The sequence below is a fragment of the Sprattus sprattus genome (assembly GCF_963457725.1).
Source record: "Sprattus sprattus genome assembly, chromosome: 7".
NCBI classification, from domain to species: Eukaryota; Metazoa; Chordata; class Actinopteri; order Clupeiformes; family Clupeidae; genus Sprattus; species Sprattus sprattus.
In genome coordinates this window covers 33,280,354-33,306,779 of record NC_137926.1, presented here as the reverse complement: position 1 = coordinate 33,306,779, position 26,426 = coordinate 33,280,354, and the positions used below count along the sequence as shown (strand labels likewise).

The 26,426-nt window shown below is 39.2% G+C and overlaps 1 protein-coding gene across 2 annotated transcripts in view; it reads right to left on the bottom strand.

The window, feature by feature from the left end:
* kitlga (kit ligand a) overlaps positions 1-26,152 on the bottom strand; it is a 61,883-nt gene extending 35,731 nt beyond the window's left edge. For both annotated transcript variants that reach the window (XM_080841914.1, XM_080841915.1), the window contains exon 1: positions 26,021-26,152. In XM_080841914.1, coding sequence (XP_080698040.1) covers positions 26,021-26,035 — 15 coding nt within the window. In that variant the 5' untranslated portion in view covers positions 26,036-26,152. The remainder of the gene's footprint in view (positions 1-26,020) is intronic.
* Positions 26,153-26,426: the final 274 nt, after the last annotated feature.

Sequence of the window (26,426 nt, the reverse complement as noted above, 5' to 3'; positions counted from 1 at the left end):
TTAAAACATCTCTCAGTTTATCTAAGGAATATTGCCTGGAAGTCTGGACCTCATTGTAGAGATCTGGTGGAGAGGACTATATTTGCTCTAGCCTCTCTGAAACTGCCAGTCATTTTTGGTCAAAGCAATTGAAACAAGTTCATGATTGATAATGGTAGTTGTGTCAAAAAGATGTTTCCAGACCTCCAGATCTGAGCTTCTTAATTGTAACTTCAATGATACAACTAGCCTGCTTCGAGAGAATAGAATTTTCTTTGCTTGTTTGTATGCTGTTATTATATTTGTTTCATTCTGGTTCTGTATATTCTGTGTATATACTGAACATAATTTTACAGTTCATGTTAAATGTATATCTTATGTGTGCAAGAAATGTCTTCAGAATTTCCTACTTAATCTCAAAAGACCAAAATACCATGAGAATTATTGTATTAATGTTTCAAATGAACCCACCAAAACCATTTATTGATTTAAATTAATATTCAATTTCCTCCACATCAAGGTCTAACAATGAATGGCACCCTTTAATGTACAGTGTATAGTTCTAAGTGACATTTATTAGTAGAAACGGAATATAGTATTCATAATCACGTTTTCATTGTGTATGTACCTGTCATTGTGTATGTACCTGTAACTATAAATTGTTAATATGTGTTTTTGTGAGCTAAGAATGAGCCCTTGAGCCCCGTTTCTCCATAAGGAGTGTTCCTCTTCCTGTCTCTGCCATTTGACAAGCCCTCTTTCTACAGTTGTCCAGAATGGACAAGCCAAGAGGGGACTTTTCACTTTGTTATGGCATTTGACGGCAACTGTAGGTACTCTCACATGCTTGTAGAGGAAGGGTACTCACCCTTGGCTGGCTGCAACTCAGCAAACTCACTAGATGCCGCTAAAACTAACACACTGTACCTTTAAAGATTATTATGAATAACATGTTCCAAAATTAAACCAGGAATTAAATTCCACTTTTTCAAGTCTTAAGAAACTATATTGAACCATTAAATCACATTGTTTTAAAAATCAACAGGTTAAAAACTCAGTGAGTGGGTTGAGGAAGAAAATATCTTTTACCCCGAGAAAAGGGAGGAGGATGGTGACAGAAACAACAAAGTCCCCCAGATTCACTGTGAACCGATTACAGATCATGGTGGCGTCTTGGTATCACCAGTTTTCAAAAAGCACCCTCAGACGCCACCTCCAAAACCACAGGCTATTTTAAAAGGTTGCCAGAAGAATCTCTGGTCAGATGATTCCAACATTTTGGTCAGATATAGCATCAGCATGTTTGCATCCAAACAGAGATGCATAGAAGCAGAGGCACCTCACAGAGGCAGTGGTTAGGATTGATAGCATAATGAATTCCATCAAGTATCAGGCAATTTGGGCTGATAATCTGGTTGCCTCTGCCAGAATGCTGGGACTTGGCCATAGGTGGATTTTCCTACAAGACAATGACAAAAAACGTAACTCAAGATCCAAACAAAAATGGTTCTGTAACAACAAAATCAAAGTTCTGCAATGGCCATATCAGTGACTTCACTCCAATCAAAGATGTGTGGGCTCAGATGAGAAGGCAAACCCAAGAATGTGAAGGGTCTTGAAAGAATCTGCATAAAGGAATGGTCCATGCTGTTGTCCTTCCCATGGGTGAGTTCACAAAGTTCTAAATGAGTAGGGCCAATAGTTATGAAACCTTGACTTTGGTTATATTTATTTTGTATTAAATAATTGGTTGGTTCCACTGGAACATTAATGAAGTACAGTATTTCTCACACCTTAATATTTTTGTTTATCTCTATAATTATATTGTTTATATCTTTTAAAGTACTGGTTGTGCATTGCCAGTCAGGGGTGACAGTAATTACTGAAGGCAACCAAATCAACAATTCAAATTGAATCCAAAGTTAAGCCAGTCTAGACAAACAAGAAGACGGACTGCACTAAACTGGCAGCTGATCACATAATCAATGCATGTCACCACACTCTAACCATAGCGTGCAACACCCACAACCCACAAATACAGGCGCACATTCTACCCCAATCAAGATGGTGTACTTTACAACCAAAGAAGGGAAGCTAATTAAATAAAATTGATAATTGATAATTCACCCTATCAAGCCAGCTTGTAAAGGGTTTCCGCCTCTGAATCACCTCCTTATTGCCTTCAGAGGTTGTCCTTGACTGGTTCTTGATATTCTCATATGCCCTGTTGCAGGCTTCTGGAAATAGATCATAAAACAAACGGGCCAAATTATCACTGACAGTAGTGTTTTGTTTAACCATTAACCCCACAGTACGCCACTGACTTCTAACAATAAAAAAGGTAACACTTTAGTTTAGGGAACATACGTTTAACATTAACACATAAATAATATGTGTCTGTGTAAGGGCCCAATAAGCATCATAGATCATGTATTAAGCCTGCCTTTGCCAATTTGTCACTGAATATGTCATATATTCTTGGTATATCGTTAATAACCAACTAGTTGGTCTCAACCTAAGATCACTGTTAATCCTAATACAAATAGAACGTTTTTAGCCTCTTAATACATTGTCTGAATATGTTACTTACAGGGAAAGAATAACAAGTAGTGGTAATTGTACTCACCCAGCCTGCTAGTGGTGACTGGGAGGGAGGGCCCCTGTTCTTATAAAGTAGACACTTGCTTAAGTGCAGTGAATGGACTTCAATTAGTGATACCTACATAGTATATCATTACTGACCCAACATAAATTGCCTGTTCTGAAGTCGAGGATTACTTTCCATGTAATAATAAGACTGAAATTATGAAATTTGCCTACTACAACTTCAGACACATTCATTCTCAATAAACTGTAAATGTCTAATTATTCGTTTAAAACAGGTTCCTTGTTCTTAAGAGAGAGCTGATAGTTGTCTAATGACAAGGTAGAAGGGATGAAATCTTGTGTGAGCTTGAAATTATTATTAAGAAAAAAAAAAGACTATTCCTCAGACCATACAAAAAGTACGCTACCACATCCCTCCAAAGTAACCATCTTGTGATTACAGAGACCTTTTCCAAGATTAAATGACCAATTCAATGAGAACGAAACTGGTGAAAACTGACCTAATACACAAAATGGTGATAAATGCACCCTGATGGACCTTATTGGCCAGTAATACACCAATTAGCTACGTGTTAATGGCTAACATTCCTTGCCTAAAGAAAAGTGTTACCAAATTTGTTGTGCAAACTCAAGAAAACAGTTTATGTATTGTAATAGTTAGCAAGCCACCCCTTCCAATAATAATTATCTTTGTTACTCAGGTTTGTTACAGAATATTTACAGAACTTAATTAAACAATATTCTCAGATATCCACTATAATGATAAGTAAGCTAGCTACCCAACTGATGATAGTTAACTTATAGCTGTAATTCTGCCTAAAATGTTTCAGTTTTCAGTTGTAATCCAAATATTTTGTGGTTCTTACCTTGGGTATGCTGACACCAAAGTCCCCTCCAGGACGTGTGGCAGCAGAACAGCTGTTGGAGAGGAGGAGTGGCGCAAGGTGATGGTATTGGCTTTACTGTGTGTGTGTGTGTGTGTGTGTGTGTGTGTGTGTGTGTGTGTGTGTGTGTGTGTGTGTGTGTGTGTGTGTGTGTGTGTGTGTGTGAGTGAGTGTGTGTGTGTGAGTGAGTGTGTGTGAGTGTGTTTGAAATGAATATGAAGAAGTGAAAATAATGATTTGATCCTTTTAAAGTAAAAAAATGGTTGGGCAAAATTGTTTCCAAACAACAACAAATACATTTGTACAAGTTATATCATATTTGTTTGAATGAGTAATACTGCCGAAATATTCAAAGATCTGATCATTGACCAGGTAAAATACTTAGTTTGGATATTTTCATATTTCTCAGGAGGTCATATTTGGATATTGTGAGAAACACTTGATGTACCTGGACTTTGCATTTTTCAACAAATACTAACCAAATGCATGCAGTGCATATTAATACAAACAATTCACTAATTGTATATATTTCATGTATGAATCAGTTAAATATCAAATGTACTGAGCTGGACCAGAACTGGCCGGTATGTGCCACAGATCCGTTATGTGGATCCAAGTTACTTTTGGGCTGATGCGTTTGGACTAAGATTGTCTTATCTAGATCCGTCACATTGTCTTTTTGCTATTTAAGTAGCTGCAGTAGGCCTATAAGTTCTTGCTAGTGTGAGCATGAAATAGAGATAGTTATTGGAGGCTCTTTCAGGCAATGTAAAGCATTAAGAATATTGATCCAATGGTTCACTTCACTTTTTGACCAGCCTGCTATATGTGTCATGCATGGAAGACTAAATGTTCTTATTCATGCTTACACTTCAACCATAACCACTTGGTTGGGCCACCAAGATAGAAGCTTCAGTGACAACGTTGAGCCGTAAAGGGCGACGGATCCCCCTTCACTTTGAATGGGGTGCCGTCATCCTTTGCCAAACTGAACGGACCCACAATTTAGTTCGGCAAAGTGAATGGGGATCCGTCGCCCTTAACGGCTCAACGCATTCCAACGCATACGTGTGAGTCCAGCCTAAAAAGCTGGTTCCACCTCCTCTACCAGATAGATGGATGCTCTGAGAACAGGCCTAATTAAAAGACAGTACTGTAGGTGTGGCCGGGTCTTCTGACCTTGTGCAAGTTTCAGGGATAACTGTGAGCCCAAAATTACAAACTTGGCTATGTATGACTGGAATGTCAAAAAAGCATTACTGAAAAAGGTACAGGGCTAGGAGAGAAAATGAGGAGGAAAGGGATTGTCTTTGCTGGGTGGACTCTCACAGGTAGACTCACAGCTCTTTACACGAGGAGGGCTTTACACAATGGGCTGATGGTTTCCCACAATACTTAATTTAAATTGGGTCTAATTTATCATGGTTGAAAACAAACCCCTTGGAACGGGTTGCTGTAACAAACTGCCAGTACTCCTGAACCTGAACTTGTATTCTTTTGTTTCCCCCATGCCTGTCAGTGTTAGTTAACACATGTGACTTTATTGTGACACTAAGCTGTTTGTTTACTCGGTGTGCTCTTGACTCCACCCCTCACCTGTTACCCCTTAAGGCCAAATTAGGGTACTCTGACTCCGTTACGGATAGGCGGGCGGATGGATAGGGACGGTTTTATAGACTCTTTTTTGTTTATGGTTTTCCAAAGGCTGTGGGTGCTGAAAACAATTCACCGCCAGAACAATAGGTGGCGCAATTTTTTGTCGAAGATGAGCTTAGAGAAACTTACTCCATGACGTCTTTACATTACATTACGTTACATTTATGCGTATTTGTTCGTTTAAAGATTGAAAATAAAATAAAATTTGTAAAGCAGTGATAAGAGCTGACGTGCAAGTAGGACTGATAATTAAAGGTTAAGTCCAGGATTGTAATCCAAAAGACATTTTTTCAAATTGCTTCCCGCTGTACCCTAGCTGTTTATTCTGTGTTTATACATAGTCCTGGCTCTGTAAATGGAAAACAAAGTGGCTCTAACCGAGCCATACACTATTCCAACCAATAAATACGTCGCATGGAAGGAAGGGCTGTTGAGCTCAAATATCAAAATAGTTATGCCCTCTTGTACTGTACCTATTTTCTATTCCTTTAAAGTTGCTAATAACAGTCTGGTTGGTAATAATCAGTCTGTTGTGTCTAGTGGAATTCTCTTTGCAGCTATCTGTTGGGGATTGGGGAAGCAGCATCAGAGCCAGTGACATCGCCTGGTTCTGTGCTGAGGACTACTCTGGAGCCCTTAAGAGTTGGTTGTGAAGAAAAGAATGTTGCACAAACTGCTGAGCATAATGGACATAACACTTAACATTCCCTACACGACCTAGTTGCCATACAATGTGTTCAGACTGCGGTTCCTTTCGCTCCATTGGAATAAGTACCAGTACAGGATGTTGTTGAGGTAAAAATAACATTATCAGGATTCATCTAAGTTCCTCATCACATCAGGTCACTTAACTTTGTTTAAAAGACTAAAAATGTCCCATAATGCACCACCAGCAGGCCAGTGCAGGCTGCTCATTACTCTTTAAGTTAGGACACCTGTGAATGGAAGGTCTCTCTCAGCAAACATCTTAGGAGAGAGAGAGGCAAACAAAGGATTAAACTCGAGCTACAAACAAAGAAGCCAGTGGTACTTTAACAAAACTTTCTTATCGTGATGATTATTTCGTATTGGAAGTGCTGCTATAGTCATTGATGGTAGGATGTATTGTTTAATTTGTACAATAATAACCAAGCAGCACACAGCATAAAGGCAGCATTAAAGGGATGGTTCGGGATTTTTGACATGAATCTCTATGGCATCCCCCATCACCAGTGTTATGCAATCACGCTGACTTACCGACCGCAGCGTCCTGTGAGCAGAGTTCTCGTCCAGTTTTGGTCAAACCGAAAGTAGTCCGGCAGGTTTGCTAGACCCAGCAAAATAAAACGTTTCTCTTCCCAAAACATTATGTGTTCAAAAGAGTGATATATTTGCATCCCAAAAACATGGTAGTGGAAAAAGTCACACCTCGTTATCACTTGGCCCTATTTTCAGTACGCACGATACCGCAAACTCACAGCTAGGGTCTACCTGTTTGATTCTCGAAAGTTGATTCGCGAAAGTTTGATTTGCCAAAGTTGCCTGAGAGAAACCTCCTGTGACGGACGTTTCTCTCAGGCAACTTTGGCAAATCAAACTTTCGCGAATCAACTTTTAAACAGGTAGACCCTAGCTGTGAGTTTGCGGTATAGTGCATACTGAAAATAGGGCCAAGTGATAACGAGGTGTGACTTTTTCCACTACCATGTTTTTGGGATGAAAATATATCACTCTTTTGAACACATAATGTTTTGGGAGGAGAAACTTTTTATTTTGCTGGGTCTAGCAAACCTGCCGGACTACTTTCGGTTTGACCAAAACTGGACGAGAACTCTGCTCACAGGACGCTGCGGTCGGTAAGTCAGCGTGATTGCATGACACTGGTGATGGGGGATGCCATAGAGATTCATGTCAAAAATCCTGAACTATCCCTTTAATATCAGTTTGCTGCATGCATATGAGTGTTGTTTGAGTGTACTTTGTTGATTGTTCACATCAAATTGATGTTTTGTGTGCTTTCTTAAAAACACCAATGCTACGGTTTGCATTCATTTAAACAATATTTCAGTCATTAGTTGGAATGGTTTCAGCAATTCCACCTGTTGTGTTCCTTGGTACTTATTTAATGCATTTGTTGAATTGAAATAGTTTGAAATGTATTTGCATTTTTGTATATTTGATGCATTCCTGCCCTCCACAATAACCATCTTTCTTATATGGGTCCCAAGAATGCTGTAGAGTGTTCCATTGATTTCAGTGGGCCATCCCACCGTTCAGCGGTCCGATATTTTCTGTATAATGACCACTGCAAAAAATGTATGATCACTGCCAGTGGCAACAGGTTTGGTGCTTCTGATTCACATATTTTTTATATAATTTCTCAAGAAGGCTAGGGATATGCCAAGTGAAGCTTTTGAAACAGTGACACTTACATAGCACAAGTGGTTTGGAGCTACGAAGCTTTTAGCACCCTCCTCCCTCACGACATCTGGTGGTTAAATTTGTAGGCCTACTGCGAGTGCAATGTTTTTTGTCATTTTATTTCACCTCATACAGTTGTATTTTATTTACCTTGTACAGTTGTATTTCATTTCACCTTGTACATTTGTATTTTATTCACGTCGTACAGTTGTATTTTAGCCGAATTTCAACTAAACCTAAGTTATGAGTTAGGTATAACACCTACAGCTCTTATCTTACTCTTTTCAGTGCATGGTTGGCTATATTCTTCATAAAATCCCAAAACATAAAATTGATAAATCATCCAGAAGACAACAAAACAGATCATTAAACTTTGCAGTTGACACAATCCCTACAATAGGACGGGGCAATCGAACCTCAATTTTCAGACATGCCTGACGTGTTGGAGAGTAAATGAATCTTGGTTTCCAAAGATCACGTGACAGTGTGGTTTAATGCTCTGGAGCATTGATCACGCGACAGTGTGGTTTCAAGTGAGAATTACTTCGTTACTCCAGACGCCTGCCAAGACCAGATACCAATCAAGCAACCCATCCCTATACGTATCTACGCAGCACCTAAAACTAGAAGTTCTATTTGCGTGAAGAACAATTTTTTTTCTCAGCAGAAGTCACAAACATGTTAACACTTACCTGTTAATTACAGTGCTTACAAAGGAAAACAATACATTGTTCTTATTACAGAACATGCAAAGCAATGCACTGTATTGTTCTTCCCAGGCTTCTTATTATTATTACAGCGCAAGAACAATATATTGCTTTCTTATTATTGTGCTTCCATTCCATTTCTTGCCCCTTCCATCAAACCCCACCCCTTCCATGCCAAAACAGAGACAGTAAGTTAACATAAAAAAGTACTGGCATAAAAAAAAATCAGCACTGAAAATGGCTGACATGAAGAAACTAAAAAAAAGGTTATCATTGAAAAAAAACGTCAGCATGAACATCAAAATATATATTTTCAGTGCCCAAAGTGGCCATTAAAACATTGGCAATTCAGCAAGGGTAAAGTCATCCCACACTCAATTATTTTGTACATGTCAAAGGTTTCATCATTTGAACCAGGGTACTGTTCGGCGACGCTCGCTAAGCGGTTTAGCGAGCTAAATTCCAGACAACACCGCTTTAGCCAGTTCGGCGAAGCTTATAACCATGGTAACCAATCGCTTAGCACTAGCCTGCTCCAGGGCAGGTTAACCAAAGTTTAGCTAGCTAAACTTGCCACACCCACGCCAAAAGGAGGGATCCCATTGACAAGGAGTCATAAAGTTTGATTAACGTAGGAAAAGTTCGTAATAAAGTAATAAAAAATTAATGAAAATTGCTTGGTTACTCTCTCTCTTTTTCTCTTCCTATCCTCCAACAGCTATACAGTGGGATCCTATGAGGCAAACCTCTGCATCAATAAACTGCTCCTTTTGGCCACTAACAGGCTCATAAATGTTATTATTGTCACGACTTGAGACCTGTGTCTCGAGTTGGGACCTCCGGCCTCTAGAGGCCGCCAACTAGAGGCTTATGGTGGGATGTTGTGTGCACATGTGCTTTCTGTGTTTGTGATGCCTGTACATGTGCTTTTGTTTACTTCCTGTGTCTGTTTTCCGTTCATTGTTGTCACCTGTCTGTTTGCAAGTTAATTGGTCACATGACTAATTATGTATTGTATTTATACCTTTTTGCCTTTTGTGTTCGTGGCAGTGACTTACTCGTTCGTGTGCTGGGTACTGTTCGGCGACGCTCGCTAAGCGGTTTAGCGAGCTAAATTCCAGGCAAAAAAAAGACAACACCGCTTTAGCCAGTTCGCGGAAGCAACTTTTGATCAATCACCATGGTAATTAATCGCTTAGCACTAACCTGCTCCAGGGCAGGCTAACCAAAGTTTAGCTGGCTAAACTTGCCACACCCACGCCAAAAGGAGGGATCCCATTGACAAGGAGTCATATTGTAGTTTGATTAGCGTAGGAAAAGTTCTTTGCGATCGCCAAGAAGATCCATTTTTCCATCATGATGAGTTCTTGTATGAGCGCTACCGATCCACCCGACAAGGAATAATTAATTTAGAAGACCTTCTCGAGTCATTTATTGCATACACCAGCGTAGATCATTGCATGTCTTCACTTTTTGTAATGTCGGCGATGCACTCATAATTATATGACATTGGTAGCCTACAGTTGATAAACCCGAAATAACTTTCATTCGCAGCCTGAGACTTGATTTGCACATGAATAGCCTACTAACGTTTTCTTTGATCCCAGGACATTTGAGCATATAACCCATCTCCATTACGGAGATATTGGCGAAAGTTGTTTAAGATCTTGTCCCACAATCACGATGTTATTAACCATGCGTTATCAACAAATGCAACTTACATCCTTGCAAACGTATAGTTTTGCAAACGTCTCTAGTTTTTGTGCAGTAGCCTAGTTAATAAAGTCTACCTCAGTCTACTTCACAGCATATATTTTTTTGTAGAAAAGGTGGATGCATGATAAGAAGAGAGAAATGCACACAATATAGTTTCATGGTTCAATTTATTGAATTTCTTGTTAATTCATTTACATTTAGTCATTTCGAAGACGGTTTATTCAAAGCAATTTACAAGGAGATGTAAAACTACGAATTCCAGGGAAGCGGAGGGGTTCGAACTAGCGATCTGTAGCATGCAAACCCTGAGTTCTACCCATTGCACAAGAGTCACATATTAGATATTGGAAAATATATCACAAGTTAGTCAGTCTAAAGACGGTTTCTTATATTGTGGTCACAGACGAGGCAGTGTTGAATTTTGACATGATTATGGTCTTGAATTCTTCATAATGCGTTCATGGTCATATCCTGCCTTAGCGGAGAAAAAAATGAGTCTTTTTCTTTGAGTTTAGACTTTTGTTTGGGAAAAGAAAATCATGGTTTTGGTGATCGACCTATCCTGCCTTTTGAAGCAGGACGTGCACGCGCAATTTAGCTGATGATTTTAGCCTGGGATAAATTAACGAGAGGTTAAAATAAATTAGCGCCCGTCGCCAGACGGGCTTGGCCTGTTCTCAATTAGCGAGCTAGTTAATCTCCAGTCGCGAGCTAAATGAATTATCTTAGCTTCAGTTGTACGCCGAACAGAGCCCAGGGCTGTCAAACTGGTGTAATGTGTAGTTAAAAACACATGACAGATCTGGATTGACACATGAGGTACACCACAGGTATGTATGCAGTGTTACCAGGTCCGTGGTTTTCCAGCGGAATTTGGCTACTTTTGAAGTGTTGTCGCGTGTTGAATTTTTTTGTCCGCTGGTTTGGGTAGACCTATTTTGCATGCAAATTACATTAATATCTTTAAATAAAAATCCATATTTTAAATGAAATAATTTATTTATACCCAAATCATACCAAACTGACTTTAGATCAGCACGTACACACATGGACATGGAACTGTCCCATATATCCATGTGTGTACGTGCTGATCTGGCGTCCCATTGGGACACGCCCACATACACACACGCAATACATTTGGCAATGATAGCAATGCTGTTGGACTTTAAAAGCAGTGTATACGGTTTGGCAGGGTCATATTTTGAGTTCTGATATTGGGCTGTTTTTTGGGCTGGTTTTATTGGCCATTGGGCTGGTTTTGGGCTGGTTTTGATTGGCCATTGGGCTGGTAACCCTGTAGGTATGCATCACTGCCGGTGAGGCCCGCAATAAGGGTCCAGACTCGAAAGCAGAAATACAATTTTGTAAAAAAAACTTCTTGATCTCAGACAAGAATTGCATTCAAGGGGCAATCCTCATCGATCGATGTTACAAGGCAGCTTCAATAGACTGAACAACGATTTCACAGACCAGGTAGGTAAAGCAGTTCATGATCCCAGCACAAGAAGTGTTTCCACAGTGTGATCATCCCAAAAAACACAGCAAAAACAAATCAAGGATAGCAACAGTTCATAAAACACAGAACAACGAGCTTGACAGCAGTTTGAAGAATGGTGAGAAAAGAAAAAACACAACAATTCCCCAAACACAGGTCAGACAAGCAGGAATCAGAATCCACAAAGCCAAAAATCTAAACACTGAACACCAAATAAAAAGTCATGGAGTCGTTAAGACAGTGAAAACACAAGAGTCTGGAGAAATCGTAGACCACTTGACCACAGATTTGGCTTATAAAATTTAGACAAGGATATTCACACTAACATGGCCTAAATAAAAGACACTTGATAATCCAGCAGATTTAGGGACCAGCGGGACGTCATCTGGCTCACTCATAGGCACACTCATGGACCGAAGAGGCATCAGCATATTCAGGTGAGGCATCGGTCGGAGCATTAGGCAGTGTGGTCGCCATAGGGCAGAGCAGCTGAGGCCATGGTGCTGGGCCAAGGTGTCTAGAGCCACGTCATGGCTCTGGTCTGATGGCCAGACATGTTTCCCAGAATGGTGACTCCTGAGGTACTTAAGAAACAGGATCTGGCCAGGGGCTAGCCAGCCCAAAGCCAGCCGACTCAGAAACAAGATCAGGAGCAGGAGCGCAGCTAGCGGACTCAGGAACTGGGTTCATCAGGGAACTAAAAGACATAAAGCTAGCCGACTCTGGATTGGGTCAGGCTGGGAGCAAGCAAGATGGGTCTAGCTGACTAGGGAGCAGAATAGGGCAGAGAGGTAACAGGCCCCATTTTAGACTTGACTTGGGGCCTCCTCTGCCGTGTAGCAGTCTTTGTTGCTAAAAAAGCCACCCCTGGAATCCCCAAAAGCTTGGTCCTGGATATAAGCACACTTATGATTACACTCAATGCCGTCAGTGCTCCCAATAACTGAAATTAGAATTGACAAATGTCTCACCTCCTAAATCCTCAGGGAGGTTTCCAATGTCTGCTGGGTCCACAGTGGCTGGATAACCCCAGTCACAGCCAGTGGGGTCAGCGATAGGGATGGGTATCGTTTGGGTTTTTTCCGATACCGGTACTTAACCGATACTTTTAAAACGATACCGGTGCCTAAACGGTGCCAGAACCGATATTTTGTTTTATTTTTTATTAAAGACATTAAAGCCTTATTTATTGCCAAGACAAATAGTTTTTTTCAAATTTAACAATATATTAACTGTTTAAGGTATATTATAAATACAAATAAATACAAAACACTTGGCTTCAAACCTTTTAACTTCAAACTATGAACAATATATTAACTTTTAACATCTGTTTACAGTATACTTAAATACATATAAATAAATACAAAACACACTCTGTACACACACTTCACACTTCAGTCTTTCTTTTGCAGAAATATGAGCATGTTTGCCTTCAGAGTAAAAAAAAATATTATTTTGTTTGCATTTATTTAAACCCACTAGTTTCGTGAATGTGTACTGCCCCTTTAAGAGTTTAGGTTCAGGGCCTCTTGCCTTATCTTCCCCATTTACACGCAATTTTGTTGTTGCATATGCTGCACGTCGCGTTGAATCTTTTTGTGCGAAATACAGCCACACTTTTGATCGTTTACCTTTCGGCATTTTCTCAGTTAGATTGATGGCTAGCTTTGTTTGTGCTTGCTCTGTGCAAGGCTGCCTGCTCTTTGCTGTCATTAGACTGTTGCAATGTTATTGTAGCGTCCGAGTTAGTGCTCTCTTAAGAACTCACATTGAGAAGGAATACCTTTGGATGAGACGGTAGCTCTCCGTTTAATAAAGCGTATCCAACTTCTGCTTAGAACAACCACACTTATCTTGAAACCGACAAGTCAACCCATTACCATTACCATGGCAACTCTTCAACACAAATCCCGTTTCCACTAGTCCCATATGGAATGCTACATTATCACCAATGAGCGTGAGCAGTATACAGATCGTACTCAGAAAGATCTGCGCCACTAACGTTACTTCTCGTTAGCTATCGCTAGTTTCGTTAAATTATTAATTTTTTAATAAAAAAAAAATTAAATAAAAAATACAAAATCTGCTCAGGCACTGAAAGGAAGCACCGAAATCTGCGTTGTATTTCGGTCCGAGTAGGTACCGGTTGTATGGAACCGGTGCCGTATTGGTACGGGTTCTCGGTACCCAACCCTAGTCAGCAATGAGTGTTCGGACCCGATAATAGACTTGTAGGCAGAAATATACTTTAAAGAGATTTTAATGAAAGAACTTCTTGATCGCTCAAGCAAGAGTTGCATTCAAAGAGCATGCCCCAGTTTAATGACATGAAAGAAAACTAAATAAACAGGCCTGTACAGCCTCGAAAACAGATCCAGGATACCACCCTCCTTCCTTATTCAAACCCTGTTTATCCTGTACAGCCTCGAAAACAGATCCAGGATACCACCCTCCTTCCTTATTCAAACCCTGTTTATCCTGTATAGCTTCAAAAACAGATCCAGGATACCACCCTCCTTCCTTATTCAAACCCTGTTTGGCCTGTACAGCCTCACAAACAGATCCAGGATACCACCCTTCTTCCTCATTCAAACCCTGTTCGGCCTGTACAACTTCAAAAACAGATCCAGAATACCACCCTCCTTCCTTATTCAAACCCTGTTTGGCCTGTACAGCCTAAAAGAAGGATCTAAACTCAGTTGTGGGTAATTAGTGATTCCTTGTCATTCTGCCAGTGCTCAAAGAACCAACATGGGCTCTTAATATTGACACTGAAACATTTTATAAAGATTGTTTCCTACCAAAAATTCTGCCACACATTTTGTTGAAATCTGCACTTGTTATTACACTGTAGTGTTACATTTGTGACCATATGTAGGGGTTGTCTTGCTGAATTTACCACTCGCCCTGTCGAAAGTATAACAATGGAGCAATGGGTTATGAGTAGGGACTTTTTTACAAACCGATACGAGTACGACTATTTTTATTTGTGTACTTGCCGATACCGAGTACAAATACCGATATATCTTAGATTTGGTCTCCATGAAAGTGCAATTTATTTGGAGGCAGATTTTATTTTATCCTCTGCAGGTTATGTCAAGTCTAAAGTACAAAATGAACAGACGGCTATCCCAAGCCAAAAATAAACAGAGCTTTCTGGTTTTAACAACAACAAAAAAAGCCTTCAAAGAGACAAAACTCATCACATGAGACTAAATGCAAATATTACCACTTATTACACGGCTCTTTTTAATGTTGTAGAATGCTCCATTCACTCGAATGGGGCTTCCCAACGTTCTGCGGTTCGTTATTAACCGATAGCGGACCGTTGCTATGCAATAATGACTGCTGTCAAGGAAAGTGGCCTTTTTGCCTCTGATTCACGTCTTTCGTAGCACTCCGCAAGTTGTCCGGTAACTTATCAATGGAGTTTCAGCGGACGGCTGAGCAGCTGTGTTCTTAAGAATGTTTGTTAAATGTTTGAAGTTCAACGTCTTTGACGAACTATTTCTCTGCTTTCTCCGCTTTTTAATACTAATGGTGACAAATAAATTGTAAAGAAAACACATTGTGTGAAGTAATTTTTTCGTGTTGGCAAGTAGCCGTATAATAAGCGGGATAATGTATAGAAAGCTTCGCGTCGGGGTGCTGTTCGCCCTGTCGGGGCTTATGACAATGACCTGCGTTCTATACATTATCCCTTACTTAACCTATTTGGCACTATAAGTCTTTCTCTATACCTCTCTCTCTCTGTGTGCATGCAAGTTTTTTTCTTTTGCAAGACGAAGGTCAAGATTGGTTGCTTCGGTCTTGCGCCACTAGCATTAGTGAACTCTGTGTACTTAGCTGTCTTAGCACTATGGTGCGTCTTCAGATGTTTCATCAAATTGCTTGTGTTAAACAAAGTACTTTCCTTTCTGCCCCTCGACACCGTAGCAGTGCAGATCTTACACTGTGCCTTAGTCCTGTTGTCGTCATTTATCTTTAAATAAGCCCAAATCGCCTTTAAGGCAGCACAACGGAATTGATAATCGCTAACGAGATGCTTGCGGCTAAACCTAACGACGGGGACGGCCCAGTGTTCCCAAAGCCCAATATTCTGAAATCTGAATATTCTGAAAAATAGTCCCCCTGGCATAATTTAGAAATATTTTAAGTGGCACAAAACACGCACAGCATTTAATTTGCGCAACGGAGACGCTCACCGGGCTAGCACGCATATCACTTTTCCTTGGCAATATTTGTTAATTTAGCCAACTCTGGTTTTGAATATGGGGTACCATTCGTGCGAAGAGAATCACCGGCAGATTGTCGCAGGACATTACAAGCACTGACAAAGCATGCAAGGCGTTGGCTTTCATGTAGTATTTTTATCATCGCGATGCAAAAGTTCATGCTTGTGAAATAAATGCATTTACATGTTTATGATTGTGTGTTCAATTCATTGGGATGTGGGCTATAGTGGTTCACGTTGCTGTGCTCACAATTTCGAAACCGCGGGCTGTCGGAATAATGTGCTTTCGGAACATTGCCATGGAACCACCGAAACCTGTTGAAATTTTCACAAACTAGTGAGTCAACAACTTTCCTGCCACAGTCAAACATCAAGCAAGTGCAACACAAGACAAAACAAGACAGCAAATAAGCTACTTATTAGTCCAGCAGAGAGTGGTAGGACAGGTAGGAAAACAAATCACATTTTGTGTCCCCATAGCGCGATAGTTATGAGAGCTAGACAATATGTCATATACTTAATAACAGTGGCAGTGCGTCAATAGTGGGCGCAAGGGCGCCGCCCCACTTAAAAAGACATGTAAAAAATAATTTAAATAAGAAATGTACTGTGTTTACGTGTTAAATGTGTGGTAGACTGTAAGCCCCTGTCAACAACCACTAAAATGTGTCAGAACATTGTATATTGCCATTTGTCAGTACTGAGAAAAGCCCCTCCTCCCTGGAGGGGCGCCGACCATATGGGAGTCTATGGCAGCTCTGAGCTCTCTAAGGCCCCCTTTACACGGAGTCTAGTTTCACTGAATCAGGTTCATTTTTCACACGTACCGAATCTTTTAATTCCGTAAGAACGGAGCCTGGTAACGAGAGATTTGCGTAAAGACCGAGTGTAGTACATCCCCCACGCCTGTTGGTGACGCTTTAGCGCTGCTACAGACAACTGAAAAAACGTAGAAGAAGACAGGAGGACACGGGTAAACAGCCAGTAGACAAGCTACAACTAGCAACGTTTAGCCTAACCGCATAGCCTACATTTAATCTGCACAGTAATACATTATGGTGGTTAATAAAATTGGTGGTCAGAGCAGACTATAGGTTATGTTATTCTATTTTCTATTGATAATAAAGAGTCTGGAACAGTGCAACATGACATGTCGGTCATCCCATTTCCCATGAGGCTTTGCTCCGACCATTCTACATTCATTTATGAACAAAAAAGCAAATTAAAATCGCTGGCCAATTTATATTTGTGGTCATGAAAGTTATTTAACGTCAAAATAAAAATAACAGTCTTATGACAGTGAAGCAGGCAGCATTTAACTGTCTAAGGTCTATATCCCTGGTACGGGATATTTTAATTTTTTTGTCAAAAAAAATGTAAAGCTCCGCGAGTTTTCGTCTTAGAGACATAAAAAGAACAACCACGGAAACATTGAACCCTTTTCTTTTATAATATATACAGTTCAAAATTTTAAAATAAATAAGCACTTTGTCAGGGGAATAGAACTGATGTGTTGCACTTTCTAGTATCTGAGTGGGGTTTCTGCTGCTAAGGACCCACCCATTAGCAAATGACAGCTATTCATATGATAAGGAGATGGTGATTCAGTGATCTCCATTGGGTCATGATGTGGCAAGATTCACTCCGGGGGGTTTGGGCCACAAAGACATTCTAGGGCCATTAGGATATGGCCTTTGTCTTTGCGAGAGGTGTCACAGGTTTGTTCACACCAACTCATCAATATGCATTTGTAGGGGCACAGATTTAGGAATGGTACAGGACACTCTGAAATTATAAATATGTGGTAGTGAAACAAGACATACTTTCTGAATGCTAAACTAACATGTGTTTAGCCAACACCTATGTTTACAAGGCTCAGAAATAAAAAGTCTTGTGAATAAATCTTTACAATGTGTTTATGTACAAAGTCTGAGCACCTCTGAAACAAGGATTTTCCAAGGGTATGTTTACATTTGATTTAAATTAAACTTTTTTTTACTACATTCCTTTTACTTAAATGATATTATTGCTGAGGTCGTCTAGAATAGAATCATATATTCCATTTGTGCATCAATGTTTTAAGTTAAGCAAAATGTACAAAAACATCAAGGCATGTCAGACAACTTAGAAAAGTCTAAAAGGCCTTGGACCTTAGAGTGTTAACAGCGCAAGCACAAACAGAGCTCGCCATCAACCTTTTAACAGAGAAAATAGCGGAAGGTAAACGGTCAAAAGTGTGGCTGTATTTTGCGGTTGCAGATCTGCCAAGGACTCTTGCCTTCTCTCCCCTCTTTACACGCAATTGTTTTGTTGCATTTGCTGCACGTCGCGGTGTTTAAATCTTTTTGTGCAAAATACAGCCACACTTTTGACCGTTTACCTTTCGCTATTTTCTCTGTTAAAAGGTTGATGGCGAGCTCTGTTTGTGCTTGCGCTGTTAAATGCTGCCTGCTTCACTGTCATAAGACTGTTGCTATGAAAACACCAATGAGCGTGAGCGCCAAAGGACAAAGTTAACATTGGGAGATGGGGCAGTTTGAAATGTGACCCACGAAATATGCCTGGCAACAAAATAAAATATAATTCATACAGATCATACTCATACATACATACGTCACTCACGTTACTGCTAGTTAGCTATCGCTAGTTTTCTACTGTTTTGGAACCAGCCGCCGTGTTTCATGTTGCAGCCTGAAATAATTCCTGTTTATAAGACAACATTGGTGATGGCGCCTGGTATGGCTGCCTCGGTGTGATGGCCCGCACTTCTGTGAATGTTTTTATTCTTAATCAGTCATTAATTCAGTTAATTACGAATCAACTTGGTTTATTTTGATTTATTGTTAGTAACTGTGTTTGTTTTTATCTTTAATTTTTTTTTCATAACGTCTCAACCCCGATTTTTTTCGTATTTTTTTGTGTTTCAATTTAAATTCTATTACTGTTTGTTTCTGTAAAGCACATTGAATTGCATAATGTACGAAATGTGCTATATAAATACATTTGCCTTGCCTAAACAAAGTATACTAGACCCAACCAACGTCTTTCCCAAATATATACTTTGGTGGTCATTAGAATCCTGAGTTGCACAGCAGTTTATTCCGAGCCATTTTATAGTTATCAGACGTTCTTAGATTCAGAGTTCAGCTCAGGGCTTTCAGGGACGATAGCTGACAATCAAGGTTCAAGGTCTGAGGGTGTGATCACACTGAAAGTGATAAATCATAGAAGGGTCATTGCCGCAGGATATTGAGCAAGACTTCAGAACCAAGCAGTTTGCAGTACTGTGTGTTCATGCATAATTTGATCCCTCGTGAAACAAAGAGCTCACAATACGTTTTGAACCAATTTCTTTATAATCCATATGATTTATGTTTACGTCCATAAGCCATTTAAATGGGGGAAAATCTTGACATGTATGAGATGAGGTGACACTGCAGTAGTACGTATCTGTTGTATTTTGGGCTAGCGTGGTTCTAGTAGGCCCACCTATAGTTGTTGTTGCAGGGGTTTGTAAGTAGGGTACTCCTGTCCAAGTTACTGTTATCTGTTAGTTATGCAATGCTGTATCGTGGCAAAACATTTCTGAGTACCTGTTAGACCCCTTTTAGTGGACATTTCTCTGCCTCGTTTTTTACTGAGCGATTTAAAGGTTAACATAACCATATCAGTAAACCACATTATGTTCTGTAGAAGTACCAGCAGTTGCATGATGTTCCAGGAGTTACAGTGAACCTTTTCACATCTCCATCATCGCTCACAAAATGTATATGGACCACCCATTATACAGCCATTCCTGTTGGTGTGGAGTTGGTGTGTTGCCACTGGACAAATAACAATATTCCAAATTCGTTTCTCACTACTGGCATGCTAAATGGCATATGTTAATAACGAACGGAGCAGAGAGCTAGCATAGCAATGGACTGTTTTGTTTGGCTACAGCCACTAGCGAAACATCTACTCAATTATTCCACAGTCACACTAATATCGTTATGGTAAATGGTACATGGTTGCATTTATATAGCGCTTTTTAATTCATAGAGCACTCAAAACACTTCACATTTGAATGCCTCAGACATCTTCCTTTTCATACACTAATGGCAGAGGCAATTAAACAATGAAGCCATTTAGAGCATAACACACATCGGAGTGAATGGTGTGCCTCATGTTTGTAATGTAACTAGCAATCTTTCACCCCTATGTGGAGCAGAAAACGCTTCAAACATTGGGAAAGTAAACGCTTCAAAACTGCAAACCTATCAATTAGCTGCACACAAGCACACTCCATTTAGAAGGACCTGTTAGAGCTGCAATTTAATCAATATTGTGAAAACTGTGGGAATTGAATGGGCACCAAGAATGACTGGAATATTTACAATATAACATAAGAAGAATATGTGATTATTTGCACAATCACACAATAATAAGAAAACGTAGAAAACTTTTGATGGCAGCACAGAATCACTGCTTTGCCCCAAATCATTTACATTGCTGTTATAATGTGCACATGTGATGGTGTGGATATTGAATCGAAGTTGTTTTGATCTGATAAATGTGCCAGAGAATACAGATGATAACCACAGATGAAGCCACATTATGCAGGCTTTTAAAATGTTCGCAGTATTTCTGTCAGTAAGCAGTAATTCAATTTGATAGTACATGGTTATTCCCACTAGATAGCCAGGCTATGTCATTCTATCATGGTCATTCCCACTAGATAGCCAGGCTATGTCATTCTATCATGGTCATTCCCACTAGTTAGCCAGGCTATGTCATTCTATAGAAATTCTATAGATTCTAGAAATACAACTAGTTCAGTCAGTGCTGTTTTTTTTTGGTCTTTGCATGGCAAGTCTTTTGGCATGCTTTTCCATTTTCCAGAACATTTAAAGTGTTCTGCAAAGTTCCATTCAAGGTCTTTCTGGCCCTTTGAGTGGGAATATCTTTAACCAACCCCACTTGAGATCTTCACCACCAGTAACTACTCCACGTTTGATACATTTGAATCATTACATTTTATGACATCATCATTCCATTAATTCTCAAGGACAGAGAGGGTAATATGTCATATTAGTGCAATGATAATCTGGAATTGAGATAAGGCTTTTAACTCCAAAGGTTGAAACTATTATACTAACAGAATAGAAGAGAATCAACTCAAGTGACCAAACCAGTTCTTTATCATAGTTCAGAATATGTTTTGGCAACAGATGTAAGAGTAAAAAGATAAAAAACCCTGCAATGTATGACTTGCATAGCTGCTACTTGCTATTGTACATGTACATTGGTACATGTTATTGTACCTTAACTTACCTAGACTTTGAAACTATTATATATTACTATATTTTCAAAAACCCAGAGTGTCTGAATCAGACTCTCACGCACACCTACATAATTGGTGTTTTGACTCTTGCATGACCAAGAGAAGAAGAAGAGAGGAAATCATAAATATATGCACTGAGTTTACCACATAGGAGGTCAATATCGCTATATTCTGAATGTTTAAATGCAACCTTGTAGGCCCCTCCACTCCACATGACAAGCTAAAATAACACACTGCCATAGAATATCAATATCAACACCATTTCAAGGCACACCAGAATGAAGGATACTTATGACGAGCCACACACAGTTCAGAGAAAAATAATGATGAGTTAAGTTCACCTTTACAACACATGGTGGTAAAGGCTAAAAGAACATTAACAATGTGACAGGAAGAAGCTAGAGATTCCAAAATTGACCACATATGATCTTAAATTGAGTTTGGTTCACAAATTGCACTATGCTATCAGATTTCCATCCAGACACACTGCCCGAGCTGCTAGTTAACTGGATTAGCACATCAACATAATGGGATCACTTTCACTTACAAAATGAGTGTATTGCATGCTTGTTACATACATAATCCACCCATTTACAAAGTAGAAAAATAAAGAACAATTTCAAAATGGTACATGGAGAATGTCAAAAACTACCCTTGCCAGATAAAAAAATGATGGCCTCCTATGAACAGTCATAACATATTTTTAAAAAGATCATATCAGACATGTATGTTCATTAGTAGGAATATGACTCGCTACATGAACATTCATTGTACCTATTGTTTACCTTTCCATGGTACTGTTAAGGGTAATCTCCAGCATTTTCCTTTCTCTCTCTTTAAGTCGGCTGTTGAGTGGGAGGGTACAGTCAGGAGATGCCTTCAAAGCAACTCAGGAGGAGGTTTGATAATCTACACTTAGCTTAGTTTACTTTGGGTAACATTAGTAGAGTGCAGTAGAGCAAACCAGAGAAAGTTCAGTCTTTGAGACCATATACACTACCAATGTTATTTGCAAATCATAAACAAATGTCACTTTGCCAGATAGACAAATATGTAAGTAGCCATCTCTTGGTACTCAATAATACAACTAAGTGGTGGATACTGAGTTGATTTATGTTAAGTGAAAGACTGTTCTCTGCGAAAATAATTATGAAAAAAACAAGTAACTACATTATTAAATGTCTGGAAGTAAATTATTACAATTATATTACAATTGCAACTGTGTGTTTTTTTTCCCTTAAAAAGACCTAAAAATTGGTCCACTGTGTTTTTGAAAATACAACTATAATAATAAAGACATATGTGATTATTGGGGAGTTGATGGAAAGGGTAGTGGGTCATAGGATTTGCGGGACGTGCAAAAACATATAGAATACCTGCTTCTGCTGTTGCTGTGTGACAGAATGTTTTCTAATCAGACAGCACCTGATATGACATTAGGATCCCCACTAGAGCTGCAACGATTAGTCGACGACGTCGATTGTGAAAAATGGTCGACGCGGATTTGTATCGTCGACGCGTCATATAGTATAGATTTTTTTTTTTTTTTGCAGACGCTAACAGAGCTACCGGTACTTTTCATTCGGATTTGCATATAGGAAGTGCGAAATAGCTGCGAAAACCGAATTATTCTGAGATGGCTCATGTTACCATGGAAACAATAAACAAAGCTTGGTTTAGGAGCTGCTGCATCAGATATGACTAACAGAAAAGTTGTCATTTTTCTCAATGATGGTCAATTATTAGTAGTTTAAGAAGTACTACTTCAGTATTTCAAAGAGAATGGGCTGTGGGAGCATAAGAACAGTAACAGCAATTATCATAGACATATATCTATAACTTATTGTAAGGTTTACTCTTACATGTTTGAAAACAGAACGTCTCATGGAGGATGCTTGCTAACGCTATTTCAGTTATGTTAAGTGCAATGTGGTATATCAGTGAATTATCAGAGTAGCCTGTATTTTCGTTTGTTCTGAATAGTTAACCTCCTCCACTTAGCAATCTTCAAACAAAAGATTGTGGATTTTTTTTTTTCATATGTTGGATTTGAATGTCACCTGCAGCTCAGTTATTTTGCACTTGCAGAGGCTTGATTGCTATTTTGAGTTCCTTTTAAAACTTTATTTACACTTTCTCTTTACTTTAAAACTTTATATGGACTTTCTCTTTACTTTTAAAAGCATATTTGAACTCTTAATTTGTATTACTATTTAATATATTTATTATGATGATTACATTTGTATTAACTTGTTACTCAAATACATTTGAAATTCAAATTCCAACATTTTTAATCATTTTTTAAATTTATGGAAACAATCGTTAGATTAGTCAATTAATCGAAAAAAAGGTCGATAGATTAATCGATTACCAAAATAATCGTTAGTTGCAGCCCTAGTCTCCACAAGATTGAACTTCTGCGTCTTCTGAAGTATGTCATGTCTTTAAAAATTAAGATCAAACTTCTACGTCTTCTGTAATATGTCATGTCTTTAAAATAAGATCAAACGTCTGAGTCTTCTGTAATATGTCATGTTTTAAAATAAGATCAAACTTCTGCGTCTTCTGTAATATGTCATGTCTTTACATTAATGTTTGTGCCATATGCTTGTCGTTTCTCTGATGTCATCCACATTAGGGGGAGGCATTTGTTTGTACAGTCAGATTATAACATAACATTCCAACACCAGGGCCCATCAGAGCAGATATGTATCAAAAGCCATTCAGTACTGCAGGAGCATTCATATTCACAATACAACTGTAGAAAACCAAAGGTGGCCTATTCAGAAATTGTTTTCTGGTCCGAATTGATAATGGCTATAAATAAAAGTCACGATAGGAGGGAGAGGGTCATTTCAGCTCACCAGCAAATCAGAAGTATCCAGTGCCTTTTTTCCCTTAAACAATATAACCTGTTGTTTATCTCCTAAGACAGCAGTGTCGTTCATCACTTGAGTTTGGAAAGGTTAGGAAACTCCTATGGAGTGTACAAAAGTGCATTCCATAAGCAGAAGTTTTACTAGTAACTGCATGAACTACAAATCTTGATGAAAAGTTGAGATGGAGATCAGGTTAACATACATCACTGAGCATAATACATGAATGCCAGTGCTATGTATCTGTTGGATCTCTGCACACGGAAGGCAGCTTCAGCCAAGCACAGACATTCAAGCTGTAGCTCCACATCCAAGATGCTACAGGACTGGTCATCTTTCATCTGCAATTGAGCTGCCAAAGTGAAGAGAGACACTCGGCACAGATCATACACTGTCTGAGAGCCCTGTATATTATATCATCATTTAGTCTGTATCAACAGTAATGACTTACAACAAATGGTAAAACTCACTTACTCCTCAAACACTATACTTCTAAGTATTACTTCACAATGTTTTTCATTTAGCCAGAACAATTTAACATATTACATTCTTCACTGTGAACACATTCACTTTTGACTGCATTTTCTGCGTGTAGCTACCAATTATAAACAGGCTAGCATCAGTATATTTGAATTGGTATCATATTGTAACATACTATGATATTCACAGTCTGTAGGATTTCCTGAATAGGTGCAAGGCGCTGAAAGAATGACAATGGAATGACAGAAACATGTTATATGATTATCTTTTCATTTTTTAAAGCTAAGCAATGATTCATACTATAACAAGATGCTTGAAGATGAAAGTCATTTATATAGGGTACTTGAGGATGACTGAACTGACACATTATATATATTGTTTGATTCTCCAATTCTTATGTAATTTCAAAACATTTTGTGTACTCAAAGCTGATATTTAGCATATGATCCCCTTTCATATGAAATCTGTCAGAATAGTGACATATTCGTGGTAGAATCTTGCACAATCACACTTAACCATGCATGATTAAATATTATGACTGGCAAACACATGCAATAAAAATGTCTCTGTTAGTTCTTCAGCTTGGAATGTCTTTCTGTTAGGTACTGGAACAAACAACATTATGTCAAATATGTAAATTAGGTCATGAGGAAATGTTTTACTGCAGAAAATCAGTAGCAAGTAGTTCCTGTTGGAACACCTGTTTTTGGTTTCCTTGGTATTTTCACCTATGAGAGATATCACTTAAGGACTGAACAGATCCAGTAACCATTTCCCTGAATCAAGTGAAAAATGCCTAACTAGATATAGCTTGTGTAAACAATTAAAACTGTTTTATTAATGATCTGAAACCAGTTCATAAAACATTCATAGCCTGTTCATAATTTGTTTTTGTTTATCTTTGTTTTCAAATAATACAATTTGATTCATTCATTAAAGTCATGCGTTTGATCGGCTAGAGGTCATGTGGATTAAATAAAAATGTTTCTCAGGAACACTCCCTCACACACACGCGTACACACACACACACACACACACACACAAACAAGCACAAATAGGCCTAGAAATGGGGGAGGGGGCGGGGGGTTCTGTAATGGTCGTAGTAAAAACCCGTGACAGAAGAGTTTCGAAGCACTAATAGCGACATGTCTACCTCCAGAAAACGCGTGTGTATACATAATGTATGTCGACAACAGGCGGCATCCCCGCATAGCAAGGTGAGCGTTGTCAAGCAGGCATATACCAGCGTGGGGACCATAGCCTATTTACCATAGCCTCTCTCTCCGCCTAACCTACTTCCTTAATCACCACGGATAGGCGAAACCTGTCTAGAAGGCTACCCAGCCCCATGGAATTGCCAAAGTTGTCAATTTACAGTGTGTAGATTTAAATACCGCTGTGGATTTCATTCGAACGGTACTAAGAAAACTGACCAAATGCAAGCAATGCGTTGCCATACACAGCGGTGCCTTCTCAAGCAGTTTGAATCACACGTAGCAGTCTCAGTGTGCCCTTTTCATTACTTGGGCAGTAAAAACTTTCCCGCACTTCCTTTAGCCTATATCAGACCACATTCCAAACATAAAAGGCCTGTTTGTGTATTTAAATCACACTGCTCAAGCTAACAAATAGGAATGGGAGACATACACAATAGTTCACTTACTTTTGACTTCTTCATAGGGAATGGGAGAAGTAATTCCAATCTTTGAAAATCCCTATTTTATTTTACTTCGGGTAGAAAAAAGGGTTCGTTTCTTCATCCCGCTTGCGCATATCCGAAGTCCTCATCCACAAAGTATGATATGAAAACAAACAAAAATGCAATAGCCAAGTGCGGTGAAGGTAAGCATCCAGTCAGACATAACATAGTCAACACTGTTGCGAGGATTGCAACCCTTGCTACGTAGCTAACTCTGGAGTGCTACCCTTTTATCCCTGCTGCATGAAGCGCCCGCCCACACCATTGCGGAAAGCTGCGCCCGACGGCATCTTCTACTGTTCCTGCAATATCGGCATAATATAGCCTACTTTCTTGAAAATGCAGAGGTCTTCTTCTGTGTGTAATGCTT